The sequence below is a fragment of the Chelonia mydas genome, chromosome 1 (assembly GCF_015237465.2).
Source record: "Chelonia mydas isolate rCheMyd1 chromosome 1, rCheMyd1.pri.v2, whole genome shotgun sequence".
NCBI lineage: Eukaryota > Metazoa > Chordata > Testudines > Cheloniidae > Chelonia > Chelonia mydas.
In genome coordinates this window covers 272,564,560-272,583,730 of record NC_057849.1, presented here as the reverse complement: position 1 = coordinate 272,583,730, position 19,171 = coordinate 272,564,560, and the positions used below count along the sequence as shown (strand labels likewise).

The 19,171-nt window shown below is 40.1% G+C and overlaps 1 protein-coding gene across 5 annotated transcripts in view; it reads left to right on the top strand.

Moving 5' to 3' along the window:
- The window catches only part of LRRIQ1 (leucine rich repeats and IQ motif containing 1), a 167,751-nt gene that overhangs the window by 61,301 nt on the left and 87,279 nt on the right, over positions 1 to 19,171 (top strand). For all 5 annotated transcript variants that reach the window (XM_037885640.2, XM_043546886.1, XM_043546892.1 and 2 more), the window contains 3 exons: positions 8,767 to 9,249; positions 11,686 to 11,896; positions 13,658 to 13,777. In XM_037885640.2, coding sequence (XP_037741568.1) covers positions 8,767 to 9,249; positions 11,686 to 11,896; positions 13,658 to 13,777 — 814 coding nt within the window. The remainder of the gene's footprint in view (positions 1 to 8,766; positions 9,250 to 11,685; positions 11,897 to 13,657; positions 13,778 to 19,171) is intronic.

The window sequence follows — 19,171 nt, the reverse complement described above, 5'->3', positions numbered from 1 at the left end:
GCTCTGACCCTACCTCTGAGTTCCTGCTTGGGAGTCACCTAATTGGAATCGACATGAGCAACCACTTGAAGAAGAAAAAATGGTTACCTACCTTTCGTAACTGTTGAGATGTGTTGATGTGAGATGTGTTGCTCATGTCCTTTCCAAGACCCACCTGTCTACCCCTCTGTCGGAGCAAGTCTGGCAAGAAAGAACTGAAGTGGTGGCGGCTCGGCAGGGCCCTATATATGCCGCCATGGAGGTGTGATGCCAGGGGGTGCCTGAGCTGACTTGACGGGTACTGCTAGCGGAAAAACCTTCTGGCTACTGTGCACGCAACATGCGCACACCTAATTGGAATGGACATGAGCAAAACATCTTGAAGAACAACAGTTACGAAAGGTAGGTAACTGTTTTTTCTATATGTGATAGTCAGTATATCCTAAATGGAGTATCTATCCCAGGGGCTGGCAAACTTTTTGGCCTGAGGGCCACATTGGGTTTCCGAAATTGTATGGAGGGCTGGTTAGGGAAGGCTGTACCTCCCCAAACAGCCAGGCGTGGCCTGGCCCCCCTGGGACTCCTGCTCCATCCACCCTTCCCTGGCCCCTGACTGCCCCCCCCCCGCCCCATCCAACCACCCCTTCTCTCATTCCTGACTGCCCGGAATCCCTACCCCTGGCTGCCCCTCATCGCCCCCATCCACCCCCCCCTCCTTCCTGACTGCCCCCCTGGGACCCCTGCCCCCCATTCAACCCCCCCCCCCCCCATTCTCCAACCTCTAACCGCCCCAAGCCCGATCCATACCCCTGCCCCCTGACCACCATCCCAAACTCCCCTGCCCTCTATCCAACCTGCCCTGCTCCCTGCCCCCTACCGTTCTGCCTGGAGCACCGGTGGTTGGCGTCGCTACAGCCGTGCCACCCAAAGCACCAGGACAGGCAGCCATGCTGCCCAGCTGGAGACAGCCATGCTGCCGCACAGCACAGAGCACTGGGTCAGGCTGTGACTCTTCAGCTGCGCTGCCCGGCAAGACCTCGCAGCCCCACCGCCCAGAGCATTGCGCCGGCGGGACAGTGAGCTGAGGCTGTGAGGGAGGGGGAACAGCAGGGGAGGGGCTGGGGGCTAGCCTCTCAGGCCAGGAGCTCAGGGGCTGGGCAGGAGGGTCCTGCAGTCCGGATGTGGCCCGCGGGCCGTAGTTTGCCCACCTCTGGTCTATGCTCTTCTGTTTCAAATTATATGTACATATTATGCGGGCTTGCAGTGGAAGAATCACCTCATCAACAGTCAACTTTGTCCTACCTTAACCACGTTTTTAACTAGTAACACCTTTCTTCTTTACTGTGTGAGTTCAGTATTGGAGGGCTTTTTTTTTTAACCTTTATCTGCAACAAACTCTGCAGATGAGGCCTGTAGAAGGTCCATTTAGTTTGTGTTTACACTTCATTTTGTCTGACCATTCCTGGGTTCAAGGTCATATTGCCCTGATTACTTTTCAGGGCTCTAGTATTTAGATTTGTTCTTATTTTATGTATCCAGGTTTCTCTTTGGTTTCCAGAACATATTCACACTGCATGCTCTTATTCTTACAGCGCACAGTAAGAGTTTCCACATCTTCATAGCCAGCTGTGTTTTTAATTGTGATTCTTGACTTCTGTTTTGCAGATGAAGCACTGATGCTTCCTCACCAGTTTACCACTTGAAGCAATGTCTCCTTGCTAAAAAATTTGCGTATTACTTATTTACCATGTAGAGAACTTTATAGTGTCCTCAACTGTGGATCTATAACTGGTACTTCAATAAGCAAATCACTTTCCTGCAAAGTGACTAGAGACACTTAGGATTGCTTCAGCCCTCAATGAGGATGGGAAATATCAATTGCTGGTGTACTGGGGGAGGATACAAGAAAATTCTAAAGCTATGGCGGTTCCTGCCATAATATAGCATTATGCACCCAAAATTTTGGATATATGTGAGAAGAGCAATTACAAGTAGATAATTCTCATGTCCAAATTTTGTTTCACAAATATTCTTTAGTTTAACTGTCTTCTGTTGTCAATGATATCTGAAGGTCCTTTAAAAATTTTACCCTTAGTAATTTTTAAATTTAAACTTGTAAATTGGAAATGTATGAAATAACTCTTATGAAATTTGGTTTAAAAAAGTATTCACTTGGGTTACAAACTTGTATATTTTTTGGCCCAGAGCACATTTTATGGATGATTTAAAAACCATTGAAAAGTGCACTTAAAAAAACACACACAAACCCCCCTAAACAAAACATACCTACATAAGCCTAAACAGCACAGCTATTATACTTACATACTGTGATACTTTCTCCAAGTTGACTGAGTTAATGTAACGTTGAATAAGAACAGACTGAAAAAAGAGCAAGCTTCTTGTCTGTTTCACATCTCACTAAGTTATGAGCCCCTGTAGGTACGACCTCAGCTATGTAATCTGCCAAAAGTAATCACTGGTTGGTTCTCTAATCCATGTTTCATATACCACTGCTGCTCAAATAAATTGTCTGTGCAGTTTCTGCTTTCAAATGCCTTGTTTTTACCGTGCTTAAGAATTATGTTTTTTAAAAATTAAATTTCTGTATTCTAATAATGCCTGTCATGTAATCTTTTGACACTTACTAATAAATAGCTATATTAAGAAACCCAACACTTCAGTTTCAGTAATAGATACTGATGGAAGTTGAAAACCTTATAAATAGTAACTATTTAAAATAGTGAAAATGACAGGAAAGCTCTGTTATAGGAATGTGAAAGAAGAAATATAAACAGTGAACTCTTTTATGTATCTGTAAGGGACTTTTGTACTTTGTAGTTGAAGAATAATGATACTTCTACATGTTTCCTCTATGCAGAATTATTTTACTACACAATTACAAATAGAATCTAATGTAATATCTGAGTGTAGAGTCTCCATATACTGTTTGTAACAACTCTCATATTTCTTTTAAACACAGAATTGTGTAATAATTCTTTATTAAAGTGACATACACTGAATACTGAAACCTGATATAATTTATGTTTGGGAAAGTAAGTCATTCTACACTATCAGGCATTATGGTGCATTATTAGTGTCTATAGTGCCAGCATTGACGAAAGGGTGCTTTTAAATATGGACTTGTAAGGGTAAAGATTCAGATAAGAATAAGACATTTTTGCCAGAGCATTACTAATGCCTACATGTATTTTTGCAAAACTGTAATCTAGCATGTTAGGCAAAGTCTTTGATGGCTTGTCAGTAATAGTAATAGTAGTAAAATCCATTTGTTCCTGGCTGAACACTGGTGACATCATAGCAGAATTTTCGGAAGCCTTTTCAGTCCATTGCTAACTTCACACATACAGCAGCTGAACTTCTAGTGATCTGCTGCAAATCATCTATCCATCTTCTCACTGGTTGTCCTTTACTATAATGATCCATCACTATTCCTTTCATGATAACTTGTTCAAGAGTACTTTCATCTCTGTGTCTGATTTGATCAAAATACACCTCTACCCCGATATAACGCTGTCCTCGGGAGCCAAAAAATCTTACCACGTTATAGGTGAAACTGCATTATATCAAACTTGCTTTGATCCACTGGAGCGTGCAGCCCCGCCCCCCTGGAGCGCTGCTTTACCGCGTTATATCCGAATTCGTGTTATATCAGGTCGCGTTATATCGGGATAGAGGTGTATATAAGTTTGCACCTGTTGATTTCCAAGAGCCAAATCTGCTTCTCTCTGATAATATTTCTAATGTAAGTGCTTTTCTTCTTTTCTGTCCAGGAGATGCACAAGAATCTTCACTAGTACCACATCTCAAAGGCTTCAATTTTCTTTTTGTCTGCAGCATTAGTTTCCAAGTATTCATATCCATAAGTAACTAAGTTCACGTGGACCTTTCATGCTTTTTGAGATGCCACAGTTTTTCCACATTTTCAGATAGATTCCATGGCTGAGTGATCCATCTGTAATCATCTTCCAATTTCTTTGGAGCAGCCTTCTTGGTTGGATATGTATGATACCCAGATAATGAAATTAATCGACAGCCTGTGCTGTACAGTTAATTGCAATGTCTGCTTGTATCCTATTTTTATTGTTCATGTCAAAATTCATGAATATAAGTTTTTCCACTTTCAGGAATAGTATAGTATATAGTCCTCACTAACTGCTTTTACAGACTAACATTCATTGCATTGTATTGCATTGTATCAATGGTTGCATCATATCATCATATCATCAGCATATCTGAGGTCAGTTAAGAAGTGTGCACCAATGGAAATCTCAGCTTCTTCCACTTTATCAAAACTGTCCAGATCTTGTCTCATAATAAATTCTGTGAACATGGGGGCCGAATACACGCTGCCCAATGGAAAAACACTGGCTATTGCCTGCTGCTGATCTGCTGTTGATCGTAGAGATTTGGAATGAGTTCAGTGACATATTTTTGGAATTCCCATATCCTCCAGTATCCTCCAGAGACTAATATGTTGGATGGCATCAAATACTTTGGAGTAGTCAATAAAACACACAATCAATGGGTGATTATACTCCCTGCATTTTTCAGTGATATGAGATATTCATAATTTGATCACGTCCCTCTCTGAAACCAACTTCTTGTGGTGGTAGTTCTGTTTCTATCATCCGCTTCTTGCAATCCTGAATTATGTAGAACAGCACTTTATATGAATGTGATATTAGGGAGATGTTACAACAGCTATTGCAATCTGTTATATCCCATTTCTTTGGTAAGGACCGAAAGATTCTCTTCATCCAAGTCATCCAGCCAGTTTTTAGTCATTTGTATCACAATACAAGTTTTCCGCATGAGATCAATACCATGGTCACCAATCATTTTTAACAATTCTGTTGGTAAGTTATCTACCCCTCATGCTTTCTCAGGTTTCATTTTCATAATAGCATGCACTGTTTTGGACTGATGACTTTAGCTCCATACTCTTTTCTGTCATCCTGTATTGTAAATGGCTTTGATTGGGCATACAGATTATTACAGCAATCTCTCCAGTTGCATTTGATACAGTCACTTTCAATAACCTGCCATCATAATCTTTTATTACACTCAGTGGTGGGGAAAACTTTTTAGAAAGAAGTCTGACAACTTTGAACATACCTTTTGTATTATTACGCTTTTTACAATTTATAATCCTCACATTTTGCCCTGATGTAGTCACTTTTGTCTTGTCTGCTCTGCCTTTGAATCTGTCTGCTCAATTCCTTGTGTTCTTTCCTGCATTCCTCAGTCTTCAATCCTCTCTCTTTGACTCAGTGAAAAAACAGCGCAAGATCAAACATCTTTTCAGTCAACAATGGTGTGGTCCAACACTGATTTTTTTTTTTTTTTTTTTTTAGAACGTGTGCTTTGGCAGCTTTGAGCATGATGGTTTCATTTTGTTCCAAGTTCATTCAGGTTTTTCTCTTTTCACCTATGACAATGACTCAAACCTATATAGAAATTATATAGAAGTCTTGTGGTCTTTTAATTGATTTTGAACAAGACTATACACAGTGGACCTGCCAAATAGCTTATCTTTTTCAGTTTTAATTTTATGTTTGAGTCTAAGAGTTGATGATCTGACCAGCAGTCTGCATTCAGGAAAGTCTTAGTCCATTGGCCACTCAATCGCAATCATCCCTGTATCATTACATAATCAGTTTTGTTCTTTGTCACTCTGTCACGTGACCTCAATATATAAACATCTAGGATGGTGGCTGAAAATGGTGTTTGTAATGACCAGATGATTACAGCAGCAGAATCTGACTAAGTGCCTGTAGCGGAGTGTAGCGGGGTGGTCACTCTGCTCCTCCCTAGAAGGGCTTAAAGCAGCCCGGGAGAGGGCTGTGGGAGAGAAAAGCAGGGCTGATGGGAAAAGCAGCCACAGCTGTAGCCAGTGCAATCCGCGCCCAGCTGGCCCTTATAAGAGGGCAGTGGGCCAGAAGCTGAGACAGTCTCTCTCTAGAGGTTGAGAGGGAGGGCCCTGACTGCTGGGATCTGAGCAGGGTACCTATCAGTGGAGCAGGGATGGGGAAAGGCCAGAGGAGCTGGGGAACTCTGGCCTGAGAAACCCCCAGGCTGCAGGCCTTGATGAAGGCCTAGGAAAAGGGTACTGGGCAGCCCAAGGGTAGGCAGAAGCAGCAGGTCCAGACCCTCCTTGCCGATGATGAGTGGCAATTATACTGCAGTCTGCTTCAGGAAGTGGGGGCTAGATGGTGACTGGCAGTAGCCATATACTGAGGCCAGGTGGGGATAGACGGTGGGGGTTCCTGAGGGGGGGAGGGAGACCCAGATCTGTGGGGGTGCTGCCAGGGGGCAGCACCCCGGCGTGAAAGGGGCACCGGGGTCCGGGAGGGACTCGGGGCCCAGCGGGAAGCAGGACACTGGCCTGCAGAGGGCGCTCCGGAGGCTGGAAACGCTAATTCCCTGGACAACCAGCAGGAGGCGCCACAGGGGTGTGTCCCGCCCGCCACAGTGCCTTCCTCTCTCATTTTTCAAACCCAGACCATTGTTTCCCATTACTTCCTTAAGAGCATTTACAGCTCCTACTTTCGCGTTCGGGTTTCCAGTTACAAGGGTGCAGTCTTTGCTTGGTGTTTTAATGAGTGTCAATAGTAGTATTGTCCGTAAATTCTGACTCAGTGAGTGGAATGGAAATTTCTGACAGCCAATCTGAAATTCCAAAATAAGTGGTGGATATGAGATTGTTTGTTTGTTTATTAATGCTATCACTTTTTCTAGTAATGTTGTCATTGTTACATTTATTTGCATTTCTGAACTTCAGAAATTATGAGGGCTGTTGCATAATGTTTGGGTTGCAACACATGTAGAAATTTCAGATTGTCAGTGAACTTTTACCAGATGGATTCAACAAGGAATGTAACAAGCATTAATATTACCACTCTTCCCCCCCACCCCCCCTTTTTTTGGCCAAATAGTATTAAGATATGTTTAAGTGGTTTGTGAGATATGATAAAAATAATCTGGCTCAGACTGGCATTTTCGGAAGAAGTTGCACTGGTGATGGTCTCAAACATAGTGTCTATTGTTGAGCTGATACCATTTAGCCCATCATAATCAACAAACTTCCTTGATGCAGTATATCTTGCAGCATTTCGGAAATGCAATTCCAACCTTTTGGCATGTTTTCAATAGATCTATCTTCTTCTAAACCTTAACAATATTTCTTTCATTTTCAGACATGTCAACCTTTTTCCTGTGTTGAAGTCAGCAGGTGCAGGTGTAATTTATCTTAGTTCCTCAAGCAAATGTACAGCACTGTTGGTTTTAATAAATCTTTATAGATAAAGTGCTGCCATTGTTTTGGAATTTTTTTAACAAGAAAGAGAAATGCTGCCTAATGGGCATCAAGACTCTCAAGTTGTTTGGCCCATGTATCTGCAGTAAGTTATCTGGTTCTAGTGCATGGACCTAATTTCTATTAAACCAGTTTTATGCTGGTGAAGCTCCCTTTGAGTCAATAGAATCAAACTGGTGAAGAGAATCAGGCTGTCTTTCTAGCATGGCCTGACTCAGTTTCCAACATTTCATACATTTGGTAGAAATACAGTAGAGGAATGCTCATATAAGGAAAATCAGTGTGTGGCTTTTTACACAGCCAGGCACTATGAAAGCCTTGTCTTTCGATAAGAAAATATGGCAAGTGTACTGCTGTCATTCTTCTGCGACAGTTGCAGGTCTCAATTCTGCCAGATCTTGTACAGGAGCCTTCTAGGTTTCCACTTCTCTTGTGCCACTGACCCCAGAAATATTTATTGACTACTGCTGTGCATTTGTTCTATGTAAGTGATGATCAGCAAGACATACTCCTCTGTCTGCAGTACCTGGTTATTATATGCACTTACTCCTCCTATTCATGTAGGGGCTACAACACATAACCATACTTAGTGGAGAGAGGAAAGGAAGGTAGGACTATGGACCCAGCAGCCAAACAGGAAGGCAAGTGCCCTGTGTTCCTCGTTTCCTCTTATGTTCCTTCCTCTACTCTAAGCTGATTATCATGCCTTAGTGCATTTAAACCTACCAGTCACAAACGAGCAAAAATCCATGAAAACTTCACCAGCAGTTAGCTATGGAAGTGGGAGGCCACTGAGTAATTCTTTGAAACCAGCAAGCTGGTGGAGAATGGTAACCTGCCAAAGTATTTTATTGTTGCATTTCTCCATTTTTTAATAGTCTTTTTATTCTCTTTTAGATCCTCACTAGACATTGAGCCTTGTTGGTTGGAGTCTGAGTTTTGTTAAGTTCTGCTCTAGATTCAGAAATATTTAGTACCATCTTTACTTTGTCTTGCTTAGTTCCTATTTTAGAATAGATTCATAAGGTTATTGGTGTGTAAAGTAAAATAGATTCAAATCCTCCAGAATTTGCTGCACTATGTGCTCCTAACCACACTAAAATTTTCAGTGAAATAGATACCCCAGTACGTATTTCAAACCTAAAGTCTGAAAACCGAGAAAAAATAATTTTCTAATCAAGCTACTGGCTTAGTAAAATAAACAAACTAATGTGTGTTAGTGTATTCAAGATACTGGAAAAATAAAGAGGGAGAAAAGAAACAATTTAAGAATATTATAAATTAGCAATTAAAGCAGGAGTCATTTATTACTCAGTGTTCACAATGTTATGTGTGTGCTAAACTCATCCAATACGTGGCTTATGTACATTAGAAAATAAAGGCATGCTTGATTTAAAAATATAATTCCAATTGTCTAAAATAAATGTAACTGCATTTTTATCTTTCTTCAGAAATGCTTCTGCCTTGGATGCTGCACAGAGTCAGTGCTGGTATTTTAAGGAGCTGATGAAACTTAGTAATGAACACCGATGTGCACATGAATATGGAGACCTAAACATTGCTGACAGAGATGAACCAGAAGCACAGCAAGATCATTTGAAGCAAACAGCCACCGACAGGCTACAGCAAAATAACCTCTTTATCGCTGGTGCAAAGGAAAATAAGCAGGGCTTGTTGAATCCTTCTGAAAGATGGATTACTACAGGCCACATTCAGCCTATGTTCATTAACTCCTCCGTACCTGTGCCTCAAAAAAAAAGTAATCAAGAGCACAAAATAAAGAAGAAAAGTACTGAATGTTGCATCAGTCACAAAGGGGAGCACAAAGATAACAGTAAAATATCAACCCCAACTACAAGAAACACATTCAGAGAGACAGTCATTGCAAGTAATGAGGGAGAGAATCTCCAATATATTGAGAACAGTGTGGAAAAGTAAGATATAAATGTCAAATATTTGCCATAAAAACCCAGTTCCATTTCTGCATAAATGTAATGTGGAAAGTTAGTTTTCAAAATAGTTTCCAGTGGGATACAAACTTACAACTATTATGTTCTATTAAGGGCTTGTCTACACAGCAAGTTACCGTGCTGTGAATCTACGGCGCACTAGCTTGCCATGCAGCAGCATCCTGGGTGGACCACAGTGAAAGTCCTGGAGTGTGGCTTAGCATTCTTCTACTTCAAGTGCAGTATGCTATATATTACACACAGGCTTGCTGTGCAGTAACTTGCCATGTAGAAAAACCCTTTGTCTTTTCTGTTCACCTCCTATGTACTTTTTTAATAAGAAGTTTTAACTCTTATTGTCCCCTAATCATGGTTAAAATTAATATCCTTTATGTATGACCGTTCTGTGATATTTTGTCAGTGATTGCATTTAAAAATATTTTAAAAATATATTCGAATTGAAAACTGCGTGAAAAGTAAGGAGAAAATTTTAAATGTGACTTCTATCTAACTTTTCCTTTCTTGGTACTAAATGCATGAACCCTCTGCCTAATTGTATAAAACAATAAGAAACAATAGTGTAGAGGTTTTTTGCCATTGTTAATAAGATTTTTTTTTTCTGAACTTCATTAGGGCTCAGTCCTAATCTGTGCTGAGTTTACAGTTGAGCAGGTGGGAGGGAAAGGTGGTGATAAAGCTGTTTCTCCATTCTCCTGACCCTAGGCCAATCACATGCAGCTGTGCTGACTGAAGAGCCAACTATCTGTCCTGCCCTTGGCATTCCCAACCTGCCTCTTTCCATCTCATACAAGAGGGGTTGGGGAGCATAGAGCCAGCTACACTTGATTTGTGCCATCTAAGGATTCTCCTGTGTGAAGTGGAATGCTCTGTTGCTGTTTAGGGCAGATTTCTAGCTGCTTTGTAGTGACTCCAGCTACACAGGTAGAACGGGAGGTGAAGATTTGGTCCTATGTACATAAAAGTTCTGGTATGACAAGGTATCCAGTTTAAAAAATACACTGTACATGTACAAGCCTGGGGTACATTGTGAGGGGCAACACTGAAAGGTATGTTCCTTCGGTTTCCTTAGAAGTACAATATGCAGACATCATTCCCTGTGTTTTAGGGTTTTTTTGTTTTTGGTTGTACGTGGGAATCGATTAATTTATTATTAATGTATTTATTGAGAAGGGTTGCAGAATTCACAATGGACTCCAGTGGAGATGAGCAGGAGCATAGTAGCCCATTATGAAACCTTAGTGTTTTTGAAAATCGAAATCCTTTTCTAAACGTTGCATTTAAAGTTTTTTAGTTAATCTTCTAATATAAATTTTTCAGGAATTCTGCTGTTGAAAAGCCATTCTCTTAACTGTGAGTTGCACCCAGTGGCGGAACATTTTTTATAGTGGAGGTCCTAAAAGTTATTGGGCAAAAGTGTAAACCCTGTATGTGATAGAAACTACTTCAAATCAGGGATGCTACTGCACTCCCAGCATCCTTCGTTCCCCACCCCTCGTTGCGCTTGCTCATCAGTACTTAAGCAAGGTTTTAAAATATACTTTTTTGTGGTGATATCAATTATTTTTAAAAATTTCCCAAGTATTTTCTTAAAAGTTAAGATTTTTAAAAAGCCACATATTTTCCATTTAATATTTACTTATCTCTGAGTTAACTTGTTGACTTCAGAATATTCCTGTGGGAGGTTGTGACTTGTTTCGGAGTATCTGTTTCACTGTAAGCTGCTTCACATTTTAAGCAGCTATACCTAAATAAGAAGAAAAAATATAAAAATATAGAATTTTTGGGTGTTTCTCAGTTCTTCTGCCCTTTCATTGGTTTGTTGATATAAGAGATGCTAGGGTTTTTTTCTAACATTTTGAGATAACTTAGAACTGCCATTAGACATTAACTTCTCTGTAAAAAATTTATCTGCAGATCACTGTAGGGAGCATGTGCCTTGGTTTCTTGAATTCCCCAAACCTTTAGAAAGCAGCAACCATTTGACAGATCTGAATAGTCTGATTGTAATATAATCAAGACTGTTTTATAGCATTTAAATTAATAACTGTACTTTTTAAACGATAAGCAAAATGGAACTTGAACAATACTTTAACCACTAGGATTGCCATATGAAATTATAAACTATATGATGATTTCATAAGCCTAACTACATGGCACCCCGTACATAGCTGTTTTAAATCATTGTGGAGATTTAAAAGCATCCCTAATGTATTACTCTCTTGAATAGTCTTGTTGTTTAAAAAGTAAAAATATGTAGAAGCTGAAAATGCGTTTTCCAAGAGTCTCTCAACCATTGTGTGTGGATAAACACATGTATGCATAATATCTAATGGGGAACTTCTTTACCGTTACTGGTAGTGTCTTCAGTTCCATAAAACTTTCTTTTTCTGGTGTTGATAGCTTGGCAGCTACACTAATCCAGTCATATTGGCGAGGCTACATAATTCGCAGAGATATTAATTTCTGTGCTAGACTACATATGGCAGCAACAGAGATCCAGTGTGCTTGGCGGAAGTACCGTGCCAGGAGAAACGGTGTGTACTGCAAAAAAGAAAGTAATCAACTCACAGATGCTATAGAACAGAAGCATAAAGCTGCTACCCTTATTCAGGTAGGTTTGCTACAGTGTTCTGTTCATTTGTTACGGTTAGACTTAGTAAGGAATGATCTGATTGATTAGCTGTATTTATAAGTAATGTTCATTCGGTTTTTTCCTTGAACCAAACAGATGATTCCAGCAGAAACCCCCCCCCCCCTTTTTTTTTGTTTAATAAAATCCTGTATAAGCATTACAAGTTTTTGTCTTTTACAAAATACTGTTAAATTAGTTGATGCTTGATTTTAATTTTACTGTGGTGACTTAGGTAAATAATGCTATGTACCCTGAACATTCTAAGTTCTAAAATTTTTATAGTCCTTTTTAAATTAAAGGGACATTGCCAGAATGTTTAGCCTTATGTAAACCCTATCTTGAAAGTTATTCCATATTGTGTGTGTTGGGTGAAAACATCAAAGGCACCTAAGTGATTTAGGATCTTAAGTCTCATTTTCAAAAATACCTTAGGCACTTTGAAGCCTAAATCTTATTTAAATATCAATAGGATTTAATCTACTAAGTATCCTACTTTAGAAAATTTTACTGCTTGCCTCATGGATTTCATCACATTGTGGCATCTGCTCAACGTGACTTGTCTTCTGGGAATGTAGAATGGGTGTCAGGAAAGGACCAGCATTGTGGGGAAATGCTGTCTTTTCCTTCTCTCTGAATTCTAGAAATGGGCTCTCCAAGCACAGGTCACTTGCCCATGAGGATGCCCTTTCCTGCCACGTGTGAGGCTATAACCCAATCTACAAGCTTTTAACCCAGCCAATCATAAGTGCTATGGTATTCCTGATTTAACTTTAATTGTATGTTCCTAGTAGTTAAAGCCCAACAGAGTAACCAGTAGGAAAGCAGACCTTCAGTCTCAGCATTTCATTATGTTTATGATAAATCATTAGTTTGTAGCAGCACACTGCAAATGATAAGGCAAAGCAGATACAGGGCTGCTATTTGCACATAATTTTTGAGAGGGAGGAGGAAATGGCAATATCCTCTAATTGATACAGTGTAGGACATTCTCAATGAGCAAGGAAAATTGCTATCCAAGTTCTAACACTGTCTACCATAAAACAGGAATTTCCCTTAAAACCATGATCCATAAGACTACAGTTATAAAAAATAATATTCCCATGTATAATGTACCTTTTATCCTAACGTATCCAGTATGTCTTTGTACATGTTCCTAATGACTTGCATCATGTTCTGGTATGTAAGTGCTCATTCTTTTGCTGTATGTTCTTTTTTTAGCTAGATGATGATGATAAAAAGCCTCTTTCTTAAAAAAAAAATAGAGTAGACGGTGACTGTGAAGATGTGGTTGACTGGTTTAGGTTAATTACATGAAACGACAACAACAATTGCCACTTGTAACCACTGGAAATTTGGTATAAGTGTGTTTTTATTTTTGTTCTCAGTAATTTGAAAGTGAACACTCAACTTTTTGTTATATCTTCTTCCCCCTCAGCTTAGAATAGGCCCTGTAGGAATTGTCAAATAATTAATTAGTTGACCTAGGTTTGTAGTTGAGGGAGTTTCAAGATTCCATTCTGCTTACTTGAGGAAAACCTCTTGAGTATTCTGAGCTTTAGACATATGCTGGCATTTAATTTGTCTTGTAGTTTTAAATGTCACATAAAGTTCAAAAAAACAGATCATTGAGCTATTAAACCAAGGTCTAAGATGTTTTATCTTCCTAATGGGATAACATAGAGAATCTGGATTTGGGTTTGATCTATGGCCTTGTATAACATGCTTTAAATTTTTGTTTAGGCATTTTGGAAGGGTTTCCTCTTGCGGAAGAAACTAGCCAGTGCTCTTGCAGCTGTTAAAAGTGATGAAGTGGAGGATGACTATGAAGAAGTAAATGTGGATGATTTTACATTTGATGAAGTAAGCACAGTTGTTAACATAAAAGCTCGCCTAAAACACGCCTAAAACAGCAGTAAACCTACCTACATTAGAACTGTATGTTGGATGTCCTAGATATCCCGAGAGAGTGAGAGAGAGTTACATTTTGTGTATATAATTCATTTAAATGTACTTGTTATGGATTATTGGATTCCTGGTCGCATTGATGTTCCAGTGCTACTATGCTTTTAATGACATACCCACCGTGGAACCTTATCTATTTCTAGAACCTGAAGGCAAATAAATGGATCGAGCAAGTGGTTGTTTTTGTCCAAAAATGTGCAGTTTTGTAACCCTTTTAATAATATTTTATACCCTGTGGGGTAAAAAGTACAATGTAGTTATAAAAATATTACAAAACCATAATTTTTGGAGAAAATATGGATTGGCCTTGACCCTCACAAGTGGTCCCCAGGTTCCCGAGTAGGTGTGATGTCACCAACATAGTGATCAGTCGGGTCATTTGGCAGATTGGGAGCTATGACACTGATGGATGCAAACTTCTAAAAGAAAAACATATTTGAAATTAAAGGAAAATATATCTGCTAATTAAAATTAAGGGATAATTAAATAAATAAACAAACCACCACCATTAACAACAGGAAGTGGAGAAAGCTGCTAAACAATTCAGCAGTCTCACCTGTCTTTTGGAAAATGACAAGGAGGATCAGGGTTTTTAATACAAGAATAGTTAATGAAGAAAGGGATAGTGAAATTGGGAAGGAACAGGCTAAAGAAGCAGTACCCCACAACGTCCATCTGCAGTACTACAGGAACTACACCTCTACCCCGATATAATGCAGTCCTCGGGAGCCAAAAAATCTTACCGTGCTATATAGGTGAGACTGCGTTATATCGAACTAGCTTTGGCCCCCCTGCTCCTTGTCCCCTGACTGCCCCAACGGCTATCCACACACCCTGCGCCCTAACAGGCACTCACCAACAGCGGCAGGAAGCGAAGCAGCCTGGCCCCAGCCTGCTCCACTCCGCCAGCTCCCAGCCGCGGCACTCCGCTTCCTGCCGCCTGTGAGTGCGGGGAGGTTGGAGAAAGGACGCCCCCTGCACTCACTGGCAGTGGGAAGTGGAGCGACACAGCCCCAGCCTGCTCCGCTTTCCTTGCCTCCAGTGTCGCTCGGGGTGGGGGAGGTTGGGGAAAGGTCCCATGCTCACCGGTAGCGGGAAGTGGAGCAGCCCAGCCCCAGCCCGCTCCACTGTGCCAGCTCCCAGCCACGGTGCTCAGCTTCCCGCCGAAGGTGAGTACGGGGGGCATCCTTTCCCCAACCTCCCCTCATTCACTGCTTTACCACGTTGTATGCAAACCCGTGTTATATCGGGTCATGTTATATCGGGGTAGAGGTGTATTGGAATAATTGTCAATAATATTGGCAGTTCAGGGAGGATAAGTGAAGTTTCAGAGGACTGAACTTGAGCAAAAATATTCATTTTTAAGAGATGACAAAGATCACCAAAGGAATTACAGAGCAATAAAGTAAAGTTCAAAACCTGGTAAATTGATATATAAAACATTTAGGCAATGTTCTACAGCATCTAGGGAATCAAACAACTGCCAACAGCCAAATCTTTTCACTAAACATGGAAAAGGAACCTTACACAGCATCATCTTCACTTTCCTGCAAAACAACAGAAACTCTTCTTTGAAAATACTTGCACGGTTGGGGCTCTGTTTTTGGAAGCAGTTGGCAGAGTAGACTCCAGCAAGGATTTAATTGTTGCTCAGAGCCAGTCAGAGGGTCATTTCAGGGGAGAATTAATCCAGTGTGAATTAAATACTACACAGTACAGCCTACCACTTCTGGAAACTGGATGGAAACTGAGTATCTGTAGGAGCAATTCTGGATGAAAAAAGTTACTCACCTGTAATTGGAGCTCTCTGAGTTTTCTGCACATCCTCATTCACTCACCCTGCTTTCCTTGTCATGATTTCAAGTACAAGAAAGGAACTCATCGTGGCTGGCTCCATGGAACTGTATATGGCTTTGTCATGGACATTTGGATCTGGGTGAGCCGTGATGTACTGTATGGAGCTCATGGGTGCTTGCAAAAGTCCTGTGTTAAAATCCCACCATAACTTCAAAAGGGAGGTTGAGATGACTTACTTCTGATGTGGTTAACCCCTCCTTGGCCAGAGATTACGTGTTCTTAGGGCTCATAAAATATTTTTGCCTTTGCCGTGTACCAAAATGGGACTGTACCAGTATCTAGTGACCTGAGGATCAGCCACCTTTTGAGGACCCCAGTTAGAGTTGCACTGGATTAAACAAAACAGGAATGGTGTTTATTATATAGACATACAATTTATTACTTATGACTTGGAATAATTTTTAACAATCAAAATTAGTTTTTCTTCAGTCTTTGAGTAGCTATAAACTTTTCAGGGGTATATTTTCAAAAGGGCAGCCACCCTTTTGAGAGTGCAAATCAGACAGAGGCACAAGTACCAGGAAATAATTTTGCAGGCATAAATGGGGGTTTGAACCAGCAGAGTAGGCTTAAATTTTACCTTTTAATGTTTAGGATTTTAAAACGTATCCAATGTAAAGAGCAACTGTGTTGTTTGCTCCCATCTTTCTCTCAAATAATACTCAATACTAGAAAGTTGCAGAACTTCCTTTCTCACACAGGGAGGAAAATATCTGTTCACGTGTATCAAAGAAGGGAAAGGCACATATGTTGTTTTGCATTTTACACCCAGTGAACCAGATCCTTATTTAGTGTAAATCATTATAGTTGCATTAAAGTCAGTGGAGCTATGGCCTTTTATACCACATGGAGATCTGGCCTGGAATCTCTCTTTATTCCAACTATTATAGTATTTTTCTAAAATGAATAACAGTGGTGTTTATAGCATGTATTCCATATCAGAGTGCTATCATGTCATTACCTGAATATTCTTTGTATTTGCACCTAGATGAGCAACTATTGAGTCAAGCACCTGGCCTGAATGTAAACGGGAGGCATCTTTCTACCCCTCCCAGGGTCATGGAGTGATTACTCCAGGCTAGGAGGCAAAGCAGTTTCTATGGCATGTTACAAAGTGAAAAGGCAGGTGAGGATTCATGCAGTGATAGATCCTTCCACTTTGCCTGTTTCTCAGTACAATTGCATCAGGAGGCCTTGCACAGCTGCAGTGAGCATGAGGTGCCAATTCCCTGCATTCAGCTCATCCTTCTGCAATAGACCTGCACTAGCTGTGTTGTCAGGGGAGTCACTGAACTCATGGAGGCGGGAACTGGAATTGAGTCTAACCCTAAATTCACATATTTTTGTGTCCAATTAAAATTACTATATTTTTGTATATTGATGGTATATTTTGCCTTTAAAGGGTCATCCAGAATGTATAAATATCCAGAGATCTGTCACCTCAGTTATTTAACATGGTCACATAATATTTGGTACATTGACTGGTGGGGAAGAAGACTTCTGTAACATCTGTTTTCAAACTCTAGGAGTGCTTTCTCCGTGCCTGGCTGCTCCAATGATTGCATTCTGGCTTACTAATATGGGTGACGCTCTATCTCTTCTGCAAGTTCCTGTCCATATTAACTACTCTTCTAGGTGTTCCTGTACATCAAGGACAAGAAATTCTGTGTCTGGAATGATTGAGGGTTTTATACATCTTTGCTGTCATGCTTTTAGCGTCTATACAATTGAAATGCCAAAAGATACTATATTAAGCTTCTCCATCCAGTTGTCTGCCATTAATTACCCAGAACTCTCATTTAACCCTCATATAGATTTATCATAATCTGCTCCCTTATATAAATTTATCATGGCATGTATGATATCGTTATATAGATGAGGTAATGTGGGGTCTAGCTAATCTTTTCCAGCCCATAGCCTAGGGGCTTTATATATAGTTGCTTCTAAAGAGTCAAGAACTTTGGGTTACACTCTTACTAAAGTACTTGGAGATCTGTGTGCCAAGAATGTGCTAATTGTATCAACATCCATTTCCATACTCTGTGAGAAGAGGTCATCAATGCAGCCAGTATTGTAATTGGCTTTAATATCAATACTTTTAGAGGGACAAAGGAGGAAAGTGAAGTGTCAATTTCCTTTCTTTCTCTCTCCACACAAAAATCCATATGTATCTCATTGTTTGTAGCTTGGCTCATGAAATCCTTTTAGTTTTAGAACACGGGATATCTTCTAACCCACAGGCTAAATGTGAGGAGAAATTTTATTCATCATTAATTCATTTGTTTTTAAAGGAACATCAATATTTAATGTAGCAATAATAGAAAAGAAAGACCAAATTATTTCAAAATAAAATCTAATAAATAACAAATTCTTGCTTCCAATTGAAGCTCTTGTCTTTGAGAGCTGCCCTGGAGAATTCATAGATATATTCAGCATCAGCTTAAACTTCAGAAGCATTCACTTTTTCCAATCTTAAGAAAAGTGATGAAAGAAATATTTGAGAACATTACTAAATGAAACAATCCTCTCTTGAAAAATAATTACTATTATCTTCTTACGAAATAGAACAATGTTACACAGCTCTTAAACTGTTGATTTGTCATGCAACCTTTCTTTCCTAAGCCTACTTAGGACTTATCCTTCATGTTGCAAACTACCTGGAAGTAAGGAGACAAAGATGGCTTGTCAGTCACAGCTGCTATAAGTAGCTCAACCCACCCACTTTCTCCTCTCTGTTTTTCCTCTTTCTCCTGGTAGCCTGAAGTGTATACCTTATTTCTCTAAGCCTTTTCCCCCCTCTTATCAGTTCTTGAGCTCCTAAAGGAAGAGGGAGATAGGGAAGGAAGGAACAAAAAACAAATGATGTTAGGAACAAAACAGGCAGAATATGTGCATCTTGTAACCATGTGCATTCTTTGACTGTAAAGAGTCCATAAGTTTTGTCAGGTTCTAATAATTTATTCCTGTGATTCTTAAAAGGGAAAAAAGACATCACAAATCTCCTTATGGAGACTATGCAAATACAGTATTATCTTTGCTTACAAACAGGCAGATTTCCCTGACCCTGTATCAATCAAGTCCTTCAGTTTTAGGCATGACTGCACCTTGGGTTGAGGAGCCAAAAATGCTGTTGATATGGCTTTCTGTGGGTCCTTACATTAATTGTTTATTTTGTACCCTCCCCCCACAAAAAATAAATTTTGACACACAAACAGTGACAATTATTGATCTGCAGGGGTGACTGTCCAACAGAGAGACATTTTGGAGGGCCCAGCACTTGGAGGTTCTCAAAACCTCTCTAAACAGTGGTAGACTGAGTGCAGATCTCAAAAGAATAGTGGATCCAAGTCCTAGACTGACAAGACACTCGGGGACCAACTGTTTTTAGAGCTTCATAGGACTCGTTTCTAAAGAAGAGTTGAAGCCAGGAGGCGC